The following is an 18131-nucleotide window of genomic DNA, read 5'->3' as shown; positions in this document are numbered from 1 at the left end:
AATATAAAAAAAATCTTACATTAAGAATAGGGGTGTCCATGGTTAACCGATTGACCGATTAACCGTTAAAAATTGCGTAACCGAGTGAAACAATTTGCTCGGTTAAGTGGCGTCAATGACGTGCCTTGAATTTAGTTGTAATATATGTTTGCACCCCTATAGACCGCCAGAGCGCTCCCAGACATTTGTAGTATCCATAGGGTTAGGGTAGTATCCACAAGAAGTCATGACCAGCTTTCTAAGTGGGCAAAGAAAGCGTGGGAGCACTTTAAAAAAATATGCGTCATGAAGAGGAAAATAACATACGTCGCACTGGACTAAAAGTCGCATTAGGGCAGAAGCAGAGCGCGAGCCGCGCGCGCTGTGCATAACGGATCAGAAGAAAGAAAGTTTGAAGTGAGAAACTTGTGAATGACTAGAGAAAAGCAGACGTTACTTTAACTGTAATGAAGAAAACAAAAAAGCTGATCGCGGACTGAAAGCAAGATGGCCAGAGCTGAAGGGACGAGTCCACAGATGCTTGAACTCTCTGCCGGGAGAGGCTCATCATCAGCCGCGCGAGTCAAACGCTGAGTCTGTGTGAATTATTCTCGGCTGCATATTTTACTAACGTTACATGCTATAATCGTGCAGGCGGCCACTCGCATTGCTCGTGAACTGGAGCGCATCTCATCCTAATTTAACGAAACTCAGCGTACGCCTCGCAGACATGAAATAGATCTTAAGAAACTTGAAATGTCTTTTAACAATTTAAAACGAAAAGAAATAGGCTACTCTCTGATTATGTAATCCATGATGTGCATTTCTCTCTATAGGCGCGTTCACTACGGAGATGGTGGTCGTCAAATTAATAAGCTAAAAATAACCCTGACGCACACTATGGTTAACCGAGTATTAACCGCTAAGGGCCTCGGTTAACGGTTAATGAAAAACTTGAAAACGTGCAGCCCTAATTAAGAAACATTTACTAGACAAGTAAAAAAAATTGTCTTGTTTTGGGGGGGGAAATACACAAAATTAAGAGAGTTTTTGCTTAAAATAAGCAATATAATCTGCCAGTGGGGTAAGCAAAATAATGTTGTTTTCAGATTATTTTGCTTATTTTAAAGGGGCGGTGAAATGCTGTTTGATGCATACTGAGCTTTTTCCACTGTTAAAGACTTGGATTCCCATCCTAAACATAGACAAAGTTTCAAAAACTAATGTTGGACGTTTGATCGAGTATTTCTGGGTCAAAAATACTCCTTCCGGTTTCTCACAAGTTTCGGAGAGTTTTTTTCGAGTATGGGTCGGCTTGACGTTAATAGATCGGAAGGTCCTTGTATGGGCCGTACGGGCTCTTCTCCCGGTAGGGTGCGCACGCGTGACTAGAGGAGAGAGGAAATGCACGCCGTAAACACTCTCAGCTGCAGATCCAGTCGCCCGTGAACACTTCTGTCGTTATAGTCCGCGCCGCGCTCCACTTTATTCCTATGGGTGACGTCGAGCGACTTCAACGCTTCAGCACAGCATTCTGGGAAGGCAGCGCTGCATTTGAACCGATTTGAGCGCAGAAATGACGGGAAGCTTCACAACATCGCTTCAGTCGCGTCTCAAAGTGGATCTCCACGGTCACTGCTGTCAGGACTTCACCAAATCATACCAAAGAAGTGTGTTTTTGACGGAGCGGTCACAGCGATAAAGGTTCGGTCCTGCTTTGGAAGCAGCCGGTGAGTAAAACTGCTTCAGATGTCTGTGCTGTCGGCTATCGTCACGTGAGTAAACATCAGTAAACGGCACGATCGCGTGCTTCGTCATTCAAATGCGCTAACGGACTCCATTGCTGTTCTATGTATAACGTTACACTAGTCTGACGTGCTAAACCGTTTTGCTTGCTACTGCTAAGGCACATTTAGTGTCGCATACAATAGTCCATAAACCGAATCATGTCCTCATAAACTGCGAGTAAACACACACAAATGTTGACAGGCCACTAAATACAGTCCATACCACAGAGACGGACGTCCTGCTGCTGCTGCTTCTCCTGGTCAATTTATTTCAGCCTCCGGATGATTCTGGATCATTATCTGTATTAGCTGAGATCGATAGCATGGGTTTCTCCACGCTTGAGGACATCATCGCTTTGTGTGCACTCGTCATTCTTTAGCTCCGCCCACACGATACGCCTCCAGGCGCTCGTTTTTTTCCGGAAAGACTCGGTACAGCCCATATTTCTTTTATAAATATAATAAAACTAAAGACTTCTCGGAGATATGAAGGATGCAATACTACTCTATAGGTACTCAAGATTGACATGAGATTGACTGAAACTGAGTGTTTCACCCCCCCCCCCCCCTTAAGCAAAAACTCTCTTAATTTTGTGTATTTTTTTCCCCAAAACAAGACAATTACTTTTGCGAAGTAAGAAAAGTATTTTTTGCAGTGTTGAACCGCTGTAGTGAGATGGGTTTTGTAACGACGTCTTTAGTGCCTTTATGGGTCATGAGAGAGGAAATGACATTGCGGCCAATAGAGGCCTTTCTGAGCCATGGGATTTTAACCAAAAATATCTTCATTTGTGTCTCAAGATGAACGGAGGTCTTACAGGTGTCGAACGGCATGAGGGTGAGAAATGAATGACAGAATTTTAATTTTTGGGGTGAACTAACCCATGAAATAAAAAATAACTGTCTGGATGTCTTGCATCATGCCTTGCCTCTTTTTCAGCTTCGCGGTCTCACGTTTTAAAAAAAACGATGCTCATCTTGATTCCCTGCATTTGTGTCTCGCATTCAGTGTGAACGGCCCCTTGCACCTGTCACACAGAAGTCAAAAAACGGTCAAATTGGACCACATGAAACTAAAGAGCTTCTGCTACTAATATGTCAGTGGTATCTTACCAGTACAAATTGTGTATTTGTGCATTTAAGATTGAAAAAATGCTGAAAAGCTGCTTTCACACATTCAAATTACTGTCGAATTGACTTTTACAGTAATATGAATGTGTGAGAGCAGCTTTTTCAGCATCTTGTGGCATGAGCAGGACGCCCGTTCATGTTAAAAATAGTTTTAAAAGACACTTCAGTCCTTCTCTCTCACGAACACCGAAAAGGTCAGATGGCTCGATGGACTGACTGAAGTACAGACTGCGGAGAGAGAGTCCTTACCACAGCGGCGAAGTAGATGGCCATGAGTGGGTGAGAAGCCAGGAAGAAATCATAGAGCCGCAGAACATGCCGAAAATCTGACAGGACGTAGCCGTACCATGTGATCAGCCAGCTCAGGGCGAAGATAGTGCCCACCTCAGACCTGCAACGTGAAGACAGTCAATTATCAGTGTAAAAAAAAAAGAGCGATCAAAGCACAAAACTGTGCGCAAGAGATTGTTCCCAAGTCGACGCGCGTGCTCTGAAACAGCCGTAACGAGACGAGCAAATTACACTTTCGGTTTCACACTCGCGTCTAAACGATCCAATGTACACAAACATCTATGTCAAAATGACCGGCTTGGAGAGTCTCTTAAACACAACACAGTTTGTGTCTAAAATGGACGTAGTTATTATGGATATAGTCGGGAGAAAATGTAGTGCATCTGCCTATTATCAGTCGCCTATAGATCTGCAAATCGGTCTTAAAGAGGCAGCGGTGTAAATAAACATGAGGACGGATTACTGCGAATTAAACAACCAAATGCAAAGAGAAAATCACTCACAGCTCTTGAATGAATAACTTCAGCTTTAATAAGCATTATTTTGGCTATTTATGATAAACTATGCAGTGTTATTTCACATTTGATTACTATAATTCTTCCTGAAATGAAAGCACTGCATGTGTAGGCTGTGTCTTGTTAATTGTGTGTGTATATGTATGTGTATTATATATATATATATATAAAATCTCAAAAAGTACAGATAAGAATACCGTTAAAGTATCGGACGGATAAGCAGTATCGGTAAGAGTAGTAGTACCGTTAAAACCTTAACGATACCCATCCCTACTTGTGTCATGTTCGCTTGTTTGTCCATTTGCGATCGTATTGTTTCTCACTTCAGCAATGATAAAGACCCGTTCATTTCCACACCGTATGGAGCGTCTAAAACCCCTCAAGCGTCAGCTCATAAAATGTGTTCGACAGGTAAGATACTATACACCTAATATATGTTTGTTTCCTCCTTTCATCTATATAACCCATCCGGTCATAATTGTAATATGTCGTTAGCTGGACTATCGAGCTTGTATACTAACATTATCGAGATGTTCATGAGAACGGTTTGTGTTTTGTAATCGCTATAACTCTAATCTGGTCATAATTGTAATATGTTTGTTAGTTGGACTGTCAGCTCGTGTACTATCGAGTTGTTCATGAGAAGGTTTGTGTTTTTGTGATGGATATTCACTTTTTCATTGAATATTCGACCTGGATTTTGCAATGGTCGTTGCCTGGGTTACGTATGTGTGGGGCGGAGCTATCAAAATAGGGCCGAGCCCCTTTTGGGGGTAGGGGCGTGTTTGTTTTGGTGATTTGAAATATCAACAACGGTTACCAGAATGCACTTACCCCACCTTTAATTGACGAAAATGACAACAGATTTTCGTCATAGTTTTTGTCATCCAAAACTGTTTTTATGTAGTTATCGTCTCGTTTTCGTCAGTGAAATAAGGGCGTTGATGAAAATTATGACAAAATTATTATTGGTCAACGAAATTAACAGTGAAAGCCAGCTTTCCAAAAAAATATACTCAAAAGTATGTAAGGAAATATTGTTTAAAAACTGAAATCGCAATCGAGTTTGTTTTGTCCATATCACACCGCCCTAGTGCACATATGCTGAAATGTACTCTGAGCAAGCTCATTTTCACATGTTTTTGCATTCAAAATTAGTCTTTTCTTGACAACGCATGTACATTCGGCATGTACAGCGTGACCGTACGCATGCAGAGCATGTATCTGGCATAAGTAAACACGCACAATGGCAACATGACCTTTTGAACAAGCCTCTAATCTGTGAAACCAACATTCAAACACAACAGGACACAGCAGAGCGCCCACTGATCCTCCCGAAACTCCTCTAAAAAAAACCCCGAAGCATTTAGCATGTGCAAAACACAAGAACACGTTTGACACATTCATTAATCACAGTCACTGATATTCCACGTGAGCAATTTAACGGCGCTGTAGGCCTTTCCTCCGTCTTGTAAACGCACTGCAAGGTCACGAGCAGACGCTAGTCGAGAATAAAACTGTCTGCTTGACCAATAACAAAGGAGTCGTAATGATTGGCAATGGGTGAAGCTCTTTTTGTAAGAGCTCAGTAAATGCTTTATGGAGAAACTCATGCACGAACAGGAACGGAAAAGCTACATTTCTTTTTTTAGGGCTTTTTAGAAGTTCTGAAGTTTTATTAACTTGTTTGGAAAGATTCATAAAAGCAAAAAGCAACAGCATCTGAGTGAGCAACACCATTAAACCTGTGGACCAGAGAAGCGACGAGACGCGCCGATGCAATATTGATGAAGAACCTCTTATTCTCTACATTTTAGATGAGCCATTAAAAATAACCGGCTTTTACAAACTAGAGCTGGAAAAGCCTCACGTGAGACACACACAATCTCTCTCTCTCTCTCTCACACACACACACACACACACACACACACACACACACACGTAGTCGACATACACTTTTGGGACGTCATGAATGAATCACATATCTGCAATTCTTGTCAAAGCAAATGCATCTCACATAAACAAGATGGTCGCACTGCGAGAAAGCACACAACTTTAAGCATCAGGTTGCAAAGGACAAATAAACAACACATGGCTGTCAAAAGCTAAAACGCAAGATGACATTGAGAGCGTGTGGGGAATACGAAACACTTTAAACTCTCTGACAACGATAAAGATAGTCAGTGTGTGTGAGTTTCACCCCAGCTCCTACGATCTATCTTTTAGTTGCTGAACAGCAAGTACATGCATTTTTTATGCAAACTTAAATATTTGTAATTTCTATGAGGTTTAACCACTTCTGTGCATGTAAATATGCATGTTATAGCACACATTAGAAGAGGATTTATCAATATTGCAAGAAGTCACGTTTTGCAATCTACAACGTCATCTCCAGATATTTTAATGCAAATTAATATGAACAACAAAATTAAAATCTAACTCTATCATAATAGTAACATACCAACAAATATATATAATATATAAGATAAGATACACACATTCTTTCAAAGCCCCTCATTTTTTTCTTACAAAGATAAAAAATTATAAATTAGTGCTGTCAAATTGATTAATCACATCCAAAATAAAAGTTTGTGTTTACATAATATACAGTCTTGTTCAAAATAATAGCAGTACAATGTGACTAACCAGAATAATCAAGGTTTTTAGTATATTTTTTATTGCTACGTGGCAAACAAGTTACCAGTAGGTTCAGTAGATTCTCAGAAAACAAATGAGACCCAGCATTCATGATATGCACGCTCTTAAGGCTGTGCAATTGGGCAATTAGTTGAAAGGGGTGTGTTCAAAAAAATAGCAGTGTCTACCTTTGACTGTACAAACTCAAAACTATTTTGTACAAAAAAAAATTTTTCTGGGATTTAGCAATCCTGTGAATCACTAAACTAATATTTAGTTGTATGACCACAGTTTTTTAAAACTGCTTGACATCTGTGTGGCATGGAGTCAACCAACTTGTGGCACCTCTCAGCTGTTATTCCACTCCATGATTCTTTAACAACATTCCACAATTCATTCACATTTCTTGGTTTTGCTTCAGAAACAGCATTTTTGATATCACCCCACAAGTTCTCAATTGGATTAAGGTCTGGAGATTGGGCTGGCCACTCCATAACATTAATTTTGTTGGTTTGGAACCAAGACTTTGCCCGTTTACTAGTGTGTTTTGGGTCATTGTCTTGTTGAAACAACCGTTTCAAGGGCATGTCCTCTTCAGCATAGGGCAACATGACCTCTTCAAGTATTTTAACATATGCAAACTGATCCATGATCCCTGGTATGCGATAAATAGGCCCAACACCATAGAAGGAGAAACATGCCCATATCATGATGCTTGCACCTCCATGCTTCACTGTCTTCACTGTGTACTGTGGCTTGAATTCAGAGTTTGGGGGTCGTCTCACAAACTGCCTGTGGCCCTTGGACCCAAAAAGAACAATTTTACTCTCATCAGTCCACAAAATGTTCCTCCATTTCTCTTTAGGCCAGTTGATGTGTTCTTTGGCAAATTGTAACCTCTTCAGCACATGCCTTTTTTTTAACAGAGGGACTTTGCGGGGATTCTTGAAAATAGATTAGCTTCACACAGACGTCTTCTTACTGTCACAGTACTTACAGGTAACTCCAGACTGTCTTTGATCATCCTGGAGGTGATCATTGGCTGAGCCTTTGCCATTCTGGTTATTCTTCTATCCATTTTGATGGTTGTCTTCCGTTTTCTTCCACGTCTCTCTGGTTTTGCTCTCCATTTTAAGGCATTGGAGATCATTTTAGCTGAACAGCCTATCATTTTTTGCACCTCTTTATAGGTTTTCCCCTCTCTAATCAACTTTTTAATCAAAGTACGCTGTTCTTCTGAACAATGTCTTGAACGACCCATTTTCCTCAGCTTTCAAATGCATGTTCAACAAGTGTTGGCTTCATCCTTAAATAGGGGCCACCTGATTCACACCTGTTTCTTCACAAAATTGATGACCTCAGTGATTGAATGCCACACTGCTATTTTTTTGAACACACCCCTTTCAACTAATTCAACTAATTGCCCAATTGCACAGCCTTAAGAGCGTGCATATCATGAATGCTGGGTCTCATTTGTTTTCTGACAATCTACTGAACCTACTGGTAACTTGTTTGCCACGTAGCAATAAAAAAATATACGAAAAACCTTGATTATTCTGGTTAGTCACATTGTACTGCTATTATTTTGAACAATACTGTATGTGAATGTGTAATTATTATGTACAGGTCCTTCTCAAAAAATTTGCATATTGTGATAAAGCTCATTATTAAAAAATTAAAAAAATTATAAAAATTAAACTTTCATATATTTTAGATTCATTGCACACCAACTGAAATATTTCAGGTCTTTTATTGTTTTAATACTGATGATACTGATCTCAAAAAATTAGCATATCATGAAAAGGTTCTCTAAACGAGCGATTAACCTAATCATCTGAATCAACTAATGAACTCTAAACACCTGCAAAAGATTCCTGAGGCTTTTATAAACTCCCATCCTGGTTCATTACTCAAAACCGCAATCATGGGTAAGACTGCCGACCTGACTGCTGTCCAGAAGGCCATCATTGACACCCTCAAGAGAGAGGTTAAGACACAGAAAGACATTTCTGAACGAATAGGCTGTTCCCAGAGTGCTGTAGCAAGACACCTCAGTGGGAAGTCTGTGGGAAGGAAAAAGTGTGGCAAAAAACGCTGCACAACGAGAAGAGGTGAGCGGACCCTGAGGAAGATTGTGGAGAAGGACCGATTCCAGACCTCGGGGGACCTGCGGAAGCAGTGGACTGAGTCTGGAGTAGAAACATCCAGGGCCGCCGTGCACAGGCGTGAGCAGGAAATGGGTTCCAGGTGCCGTATTCCCCAGGTCAAGACACTTTTGGGCTACAGAGAAGCAGCACTGGACTGTTGCTCAGTGGTCCAAAGTACTTTTTTCCAGATGAAAGCAAATTTTAGCTGAAAACTTCTTTATTAGTAAAAGAAAAGCTTTTATAGACACCAGGCCCAGTAAACGAGGCTCTCAAATCAATGAGGTATTAGAAGGGGTAAACTCCGCCTCTACAGATAAATGTGTACGCCTGCTTCTGTAGCCCCGCCCACCGACTCATGGGGCTAAACTGATTGTGTTACCGAGCAATAAACATGGCGAAGATAGCAAGAAAATATTTTGTAAAGAAGTCTCAGGTCGAGCTGGATTTGCAGAAGGCTGTGCCTTCTATATTAGATTCAGCAGGAATGGTGCCGCACACTTATGCACGTAAAACATGCTTTTTTTATATGCGATAGTATTGCATTGTTACAGATCGTACTGATTATGTGTACATGTCTAACAGAGCACACCTTAGCATGCTGACACAGGCTGGAGAATCCTTCATTTGTTGGTTCATTGTCATTCGGGTTCAGACTCCCAGAGCTCGCAAAGCCCAACGTCCCGGGGCTGCGTGTTTTCCAGACGGGCTACCAAAACGTAAGCACGTCGGCAGGCCGGTGAATCTTAAATAGTGAAATAACATTCTTTTCATGATCTCTGTTGTGTTTGAAGAGCGCGTGCACACTGTGTGTGTGTATGTATGGTTTGCGCTTACATCCACCGATCGGGTGGGTCAAGTAATAAAAAAATTAATTAATGCAGGTGGATGAGAGATAAATCATTGTGTTTGTTTGATATGTTTTGAGAGCCCTGTCAGAGAATCATCCGGTTGCCGCTTTCAAAACAATCATGTGAACTGAACTGACAGTGGAGCTCAAGCTCATTAAATATGCAAATCTTATCCAATCCTAGCCGTGGGCGTTTACTCTCCAGTGACACGCCCCAGTGAAACCCAGCGTTCAGGAGAGAGCCTCAAAACCAGTGCAGAAAATAGACTATTACTGATTAGTTATGATGTTTCTGAATGTAAAAACCACACGAACATCATGTGTTGACCTCAGACAACAGTATAAAAAAAATGTAAAAAACCAGTTGACACCTTTAAAGAAATATTTGCTTGTATATATATTTATATTATATATAAATATTTTGTATATAAATATAACACATTTTATAACAAATGTGTGTTTTCAATTATTATACACACACACACATTATGTAAACACAAACTTTTATTTTGGATGTGATTAAATCGCGATTAATTGATTTGACAGCAGGAAAATAAATACAAAATTCGAACAATAACAAATAAATTGGATATTAAAATTCACTTTAAATTTCATAGTAAAGACACACCTACTAAACATTATGCATTTATGTCTTAATAATTAAAAAATTATTATTTATTATTATACATTACTTAATAAAGTAAAAGGAAATATAATATCTCTTAAAAAAAATAACCTCACTAATTTTGCCTATTTATTTAAAACACATTTTCTCTACTGGTTGAACAATTATTGGTATATATTTTTGATCTTTCTGGCACTTATAATAATAATGCAGTTTTTTTTGTTTTTTTTAAAGAGAGAATTAAAATGTTGACCTCTGGCTCAACCGTAACAAATCTTTACTGTTGAGCCGTGTGACAGTGACTTTGACGAAGGGTTACACACCAAACAGTCTCCCATGAGAATATTACATAAAGAGAGTGTGAGAGTGTGTGTGTGTGTGTGTGTGTGTGTGTGTGTGTGTGTGTGTGTGTGTGTGTGTGTGTGTGTGTGTGTGTGTGTGCCCTTGTTTATATTACATTGTGGGGACCAAATGTCCCCATAAGGATAGTAAAACCTGAGATTACCTACATTGTGGGAACCAGCCAGCGGTCCCCACTTTTCAAAAGGCTTATAAATCATACAGGATTAGTTTTTTTGAGAAAGTAAAAATGCAGAATGTTTCCTGTGATGGGTAGGTTTAGGGGCAGGGGCAGTGTGGGAGATAGAAAATACGGTTTGTACAGTATAAAAACCATTATGTCTATGGAGAGTCCCCACAAAGATAGTGAACCAGACGTGTGTGTGTGTGTGTGTGTGTGTGTGTGTGTGTGTGTGTACTTGTCTACCTATCTAACAGGGGACCTTGGCGTCATTACACACTCACCAACAGGGGACCTCTGAGCCAAGAGGGGACATTTTTCAAGTCCCCTGTTGGTCATGCTTTAAATCATGTGAAAAGGAAGTAAAACACTAAAGAAATGCTCTGGTGATTTTTTAAATGTTTGACCAAGTAAGGACCTACAGGTGTGTGTGTTTAAATCATGTTAAAATCAAGAAACAACACTCTGGTGAATTTTTAAAAATTTTGACCAAGAGGGGACCTAAGAGTGTGTGAGTGTTTAAGGCCATGCTCAGCAGCTCCCCTGTAGGCTGGAGCAGGAACTGTAATAGCCCTTAAACACACGTCGTTCACACACACACACACACACACACTCCTCTATTGTTTGAATGGCCTGCTGTCCTCTGACTCTAGAGCTGCTGTTTAACAGACTGCTTACTAAAGGAACAAACATTATATAGATTATATCTCTTTACTAAATACGCTGACTAGTTTCAAACTTTGCATTACTTTAAAATTAAATACTACAGGATCCAAGAAAAAACGATTAAAAAAACGTTATTAAATTATAAAGGGATCTCATTCAATGCTTTTGTAAATATTTTTAGTTTCTGTGTATATATATATATATATTAATGATAACATAATTTTAATAATAACATTTTAATGACAGTGGCCTATAATTATTGAAAAATAATGCATTATTTTATTTATCAAAAAAAAAAAAGGTACGGTAAATGGGACAAACTTTGCATCTAAAGTTCTTTTAAACAAGTGTTAACATAGACATTATTAAAAACATTTTATTTTAGCCAAGTATTTGTAAAAATAATGTGTGACTTTTGGCCCATATAAAAGGCCCATCTTACCACCTTATACATTTATGAGCTTTTTAAACTAACCACTTTTGATTTATTTATGTTTAACAAAATGAATCAGGTCCCCTGTTAGATAGTAAATCACGACGCCTGTGTGTTTGCTGTGACATTTCTTATCATCACAAACACACTGCAAAGATTTAGAGTTTTTACAGCAATACCTGAGTTTAAAGGGTTAAATCAAGCAGAAATAGCTCTCTAATGTATTAATTGCAGGTCATTATTGAATAGTGATTATGTTACACACACACTGACTCAGGTCCCCTGTTAGATAGTAAATCACGACGCCTGTGTGTTTGCTGTGACATTTCTTATCATCACAAACACACTGCAAAGATTTAGAGTTTTTACAGCAATACCTGAGTTTAAAGGGTTAAATCAAGTAGAAATAGCTCTCTAATGTATTAATTGCAGGTCATTATTGAATAGTGATTACGTTACACACACACTGACTCAGGTCCCCTGTTAGATAGTAAATCACGACGCCTGTGTGTTTGCTGTGACATTTCTTATCATCACAAACACACTGTAAAGATTTAGAGTTTTTACAGCAATAACTGAGTTTAAAGGGTTAAATCAAGCAGAAATAGCTCTCTAATGTATTAATTGCAGGTCATTATTGAATAGTGATTACGTTACACACACACTGACTCAGGTCCCCTGTTAGATAGTAAATCACGACGCCTGTGTGTTTGCTGTGACATTTCTTATCATCACAAACACACTGTAAAGATTTAGAGTTTTTACAGCAATAACTGAGTTTAAAGGGTTAAATCAAGCAGAAATAGCTGTCTAATGTATTAATTGCAGGTCATTATTGGATAGTGATTACGTTACACACACACTGACTCAGGTCCCCTGTTAGATAGTAAATCACGACGCCTGTGTGTTTGCTGTGACATTTCTTATCATCACAAACACACTGCAAAGATTTAGAGTTTTTACAGCAATAAATGAGTTTAAAGGGTTAAATCAAGCAGAAATGGCTCTCTAATGTATTAATTGCAGGTAATTATTGAATAGTGATTACGTTACACACACACTGACTCAGGTCCCCTGTTAGATAGTAAATCACGATGCCTGTGTGTTTGCTGTGACCTTTCTTATCATCACAAACACACTGCAAAGATTTAGAGTTTTTACAGCAATAACTGAGTTTAAAGGGTTAAATCAAGCAGAAATAGCTCTCTAATGTATTAAATGCAGGTCATTATTGAATAGTGATTACGTTACACACACACTGACTCAGGTCCCCTGTTAGATAGTAAATCACGATGCCTGTGTGTTTGCTGTGACCTTTCTTATCATCACAAACACACTGCAAAGATTTAGAGTTTTTACAGCAATAAATGAGTTTAAAGGGTTAAATCAAGCAGAAATGGCTCTCTAATGTATTAATTGCAGGTAATTATTGAATAGTGATTACGTTACACACACACTGACTCAGGTCCCCTGTTAGATAGTAAATCACGACGCCTGTGTGTTTGCTGTGTCATTTCTTATAATCACAAACACACTGCAAAGATTTAGAGTTTTTACAGCAATAACTGAGTTTAAAGGGTTAAATCAAGCAGAAATAGCTCTCTAATGTATTAAATGCAGGTCATTATTGAATAGTGATTACGTTACACACACACTGACTCAGGTCCCCTGTTGGATAGTAAATCACGACGCCTGTGTGTTTGCTGTGACATTTCTTATCATCACAAACACACTGTAAAGATTTAGAGTTTTTACAGCAATACCTGAGTTTAAAGGGTTAAATCAAGCAGAAATAGCTCTCTAATGTATTAATTGCAGGTCATTATTGAATAGTGATTACGTTACACACACACTGACTCAGGTCCCCTGTTAGATAGTAAATCACGATGCCTGTGTGTTTGCTGTGTCATTTCTTATAATCACAAACACACTGCAAAGATTTAGAGTTTTTACAGCAATAACTGAGTTTAAAGGGTTAAATCAAGCAGAAATAGCTCTCTAATGTATTAATTGCAGGTCATTATTGAATAGTGATTACGTTACACACACACTGACTCAGGTCCCCTGTTAGATAGTAAATCACGACGCCTGTGTGTTTGCTGTGACATTTCTTATCATCACAAACACACTGTAAAGATTTAGAGTTTTTACTGCAATACCTGAGTTTAAAGGGTTAAATCAAGCAGAAATAGCTCTCTAATGTATTAATTGCAGGTCATTATTGAATAGTGATTACGTTACACACACACTGACTCAGGTCCCCTGTTAGATAGTAAATCACGACGCCTGTGTGTTTGCTGTGACATTTCTTATCATCACAAACACACTGTAAAGATTTAGAGTTTTTTCAGCAATACCTGAGTTTAAAGGGTTAAATCAAGCAGATATGGCTCTCTAATGTATTAATTGCAGGTAATTATTGAATAGTGATTACGTTACACACACACTGACTCAGGTCCCCTGTTAGATAGTAAATCACGATGCCTGTGTGTTTGCTGTGTCATTTCTTATAATCACAAACACACTGCAAAGATTTAGAGTTTTTACAGCAATAACTGAGTTTAAAGGGTTAAATCAAGCAGAAATAGCTCTCTAATGTATTAATTGCAGGTCATTATTGAATAGTGATTACGTTACACACACACTGACTCAGGTCCCCTGTTAGATAGTAAATCACGACGCCTGTGTGTTTGCTGTGTCATTTCTTATCATCATAAAAACACTGCAAAGATTTAGAGTTTTTACTGCAATACCTGAGTTTAAAGGGTTAAATCAAGCAGAAATAGCTCTCTAATGTATTAATTGCAGGTCATTATTGAATAGTGATTACGTTACACACACACTGACTCAGGTCCCCTGTTAGATAGTAAATCACGACGCCTGTGTGTTTGCTGTGACATTTCTTATCATCACAAACACACTGTAAAGATTTAGAGTTTTTACAGCAATACCTGAGTTTAAAGGGTTAAATCAAGCGGAAATAGCTCTCTAATGCATTAATTGCAGGTCATTATTGAATAGTGATTACATTACACACACACACTGACTCAGGTCCCCTGTTAGATAGTAAATCACGACGCCTGTGTGTTTGCTGTGACATTTCTTATCATCATAAACACACTGTAAAGATTGAGTTTTTACAGCAATAACTGAGTTTAAAGGGTTAAATCAAGCAGAAATAGCTCTCTAATGTATTAATTGCAGGTCATTATTGAATATTGATTATGTTACACACACACTGACTCAGGTCCCCTGTTAGATAGTAAATCACGACGCCTGTGTGTTTGCTGTGACATTTCTTATCATCACAAACACACTGTAAAGATTTAGAGTTTTTACTGCAATACCTGAGTTTAAAGGGTTAAATCAAGCAGAAATAGCTCTCTAATGTATTAATTGCAGGTCATTATTGGATATTGATTACGTTACACACACACTGACTCAGGTCCCCTGTTAGATAGTAAATCACGACGCCTGTGTGTTTGCTGTGACATTTCTTATCATCACAAACACACTGCAAAGATTTAGATTTTTTACAGCAATAACTGAGTTTAAAGGGTTAAATCAAGCAGAAATAGCTCTCTACTGTATTAATTGCAGGTCATTATTGAATAGTGATTATGTTACACACACACTCACTCAGGTCCCCTGTTAGATAGTAAATCACGACGCCTGTGTGTTTGCTGTGACATTTCTTGCTGTCATAATCACACTGCAAAGATTTAGAGTTTTTACAGCAATAACTGAGTTTAAAGGGTTAAATCAAGCAGAAATAGCTCTCTACTGTATTAATTGCAGGACATTATTGAATATTGATTACGTTACACACACACACACACTGACTCAGGTCCCCTGTTAGATAGTAAATCACGACGCCTGTGTGTTTGCTGTGACATTTCTTATCATCACAAACACACTGTAAAGATTTAGAGTTTTTACAGCAATAACTGAGTTTAAAGGGTTAAATCAAGCAGAAATAGCTCTCTAATGTATTAATTGCAGGTCATTATTGAATAGTGATTACGTTACACACACACTGACTCAGGTCCCCTGTTAGATAGTAAATCACGACGCCTGTGTGTTTGCTGTGACATTTCTTATCATCACAAACACACTGCAAAGATTTAGAGTTTTTACAGCAATACCTGAGTTTAAAGGGTTAAATCAAGCAGAAATAGCTCTCTAATGTATTAAATGCAGGTCATTATTGAATAGTGAATATGTTACACACACACTGACTCAGGTCCCCTGTTAGATAGTAAATCACGACGCCTGTGTGTTTCTCTCCTCAACCCCCACAACCCCCCACTCACAATTTACATTTCAATAAGGGAAGACTTGAAAAACCAGTTTGTGAACCACAGGCCAATAGAGCTCAAACTACCAATGTGGCAGAACCCTTCTCAAATAAACTAGAGAAGATGCTGGGATTTGCCCTGCCAAATTAAACTAAATTACAGTTTTTACAATCGCTAGGCCACATTTCTCAATACTTTGGTCATTTTCAAAACTTGTTCTCCAAACCAACTTTCTGCTTCACAGCAGTTATTTCACATTCAAAATCCACAAAAACTAACAAAACACTTAATTCATGTCTCAAATCAAGTGCCAATGATCCACAGTTTAGCTTGCACAGACTGAAGTTGTGATCCCTGTGAAGAGTTTTGAAAAAGTGACCAACATTTGTTTGACAAATTTGAGAGTGCCAGAGACTTTAACTAAGGAGAATATTCTGAGCACAGTGTGTGATGTTATTGAGATCTTTTATGAAACTTTTTAGAGGTGACAAAAGTAAGAGTTCCAGAGTATCGAGCTGAAGAAAAAAGTCTGAGCACAGCGTGCGATACTGTTGAGATCCCTTCTGAAACTTTAGAGGAGACACACATGAGCAATCCAGTCTCTCTAGCCAAGGAGACAAATCAGAGCATAGTATGTGATGTTGTTGAGATCTCTTATGAAACTTTAGTGGAGATAAACATGAGAGAATGTCATTTTTTGTCTCAGGATAAACATGTGAGAAGCAGGAGACTTAGCCTTATGTCTCAATTTGATTCACTTGATCTCATTTCTGTCTAGGAGAAAGATGTGAGTTGAGAAGATCTCAGGTTTGATTTTCCTTTTCTCTAGGTTGGCCTTTGGTTCACAAACTGGGTTTTTAGGGCCCTATAAAATCCGTTTTATTTTTTCCCAAATTCCGTTTTTTCCGTTTAAATTTTTGCAAATTCCGTTTTTTCCGTTTTAATTTTTGCAGATTCTTTTTTTCCGTTAAAATGTTTGGTAGTTCAGTTTTTTTTTACCCTTTACTGTAATTTTGGTGAAAAAAGAGTGTGCTTTTAATGTTAATATAATACAACATAAAACAAAAAATAGGAATGACCTTAAATATATCGAGGTAACAAACATCACATTTACTTTTTAGGACAAATATGATATTTAACATAACACTGCACTTCAAATACTTCAAATATTAATGGTTATTAGCTTTAAACTTTCCGGTAAAATAAATTATAATAGTTTATATAAGTTAAAATGAAAGTGCTCCATTAGCTTTTTCTTTCAAGTACATTTTTTTTAAAAGAACTAAAAAAATAAAAAAATCATAAGAATCATCTTTTACAGTACTCTTAAGTACTCTTAAGTAAAACATTTAAATGAGAAAATTAACATAAAAAAAACACATTTCACCATGAAATCATGTAGTGAATTGTTCTGTGTGTTTAACAATCACCATTATGATATCCAGAGCTGTGAAAAATAAAAATACACGAAAACAAAACACTGCCAGAAGTTTTTTTCCCCCAACTTCAAAGGCCCCTTTAAATGATTAAAACTAGATGCTTAATTTTAACTTTAAGGTTACTTATCATGTAAACTAGCCATATACAGCATGTAAAATGCATGTTTGGAACAAAGGGGAAACGGTCGCATTTGCAGCAGATATGCATTGCTGCCTAATGTGCTCATTATAAATCAAAGCACGAGATGACAGGGGTCGAGCAGAACACCGGAAAATCTGACAGAATGGACAATATTTGTCTGTATGTGCAATACACGAGCGCGGCTCACGCTCTCCATACGCAAAGCTTCTGCGCCGCCTGCGCGTGCAGTGTGAAACCGCTGTTAGCGTCGAGTTTCTTAACTTTTTCGCTGCCGAAAGCAGTGCCGTGGAGACCAACTTCGCTGTACTTTCATTGTTTTGACGGGCGAGCTGAAATGATGGGAGGGGTTGTGTCGCTTCCCCCGGTCTGCACTTTCCTCAGACATACGTTCTTAACCCACACGACACAGAATTTCATTACAAATATGTAAAATTCCGGGGAAATCTGCGTTAACACCAGATTCCGCGTTAATATGCCAATTCCGCGATTCCGTCCGCGATTCCGTGATCGCGGAAATTATAGGGCCCTAGGTTTTCAATTCTTCCCTTATTTATTATTATTAAAATGTAAATTGTGTGTGTGTGGGGGGGGGGGGGGGGGGGGGGGGTTGTGTGGATCTACTGTGTTTGTAGACCCGGTTTACAGCAGTTAGTTCACCTACAAATGAAAATTAG

The 18131-nt window shown here is 38.5% G+C and overlaps 1 protein-coding gene across 1 annotated transcript in view; it reads right to left on the bottom strand.

Moving 5' to 3' along the window:
- zgc:63863 (uncharacterized protein LOC393372 homolog) overlaps positions 1–18131 on the bottom strand; it is a 51805-nt gene that overhangs the window by 20670 nt on the left and 13004 nt on the right. Inside the window, exon 6 of the mRNA XM_067425844.1 lies at positions 3147–3288. Coding sequence (XP_067281945.1) covers positions 3147–3288 — 142 coding nt within the window. The remainder of the gene's footprint in view (positions 1–3146; positions 3289–18131) is intronic.

This window comes from Pseudorasbora parva, chromosome 19 (genome assembly GCF_024679245.1).
Source record: "Pseudorasbora parva isolate DD20220531a chromosome 19, ASM2467924v1, whole genome shotgun sequence".
NCBI classification, from domain to species: domain Eukaryota; kingdom Metazoa; phylum Chordata; class Actinopteri; order Cypriniformes; family Gobionidae; genus Pseudorasbora; species Pseudorasbora parva.
The sequence above is the reverse complement of the archived record's forward strand: the minus strand, read 5'-3'. Positions and strand labels throughout refer to the sequence as shown.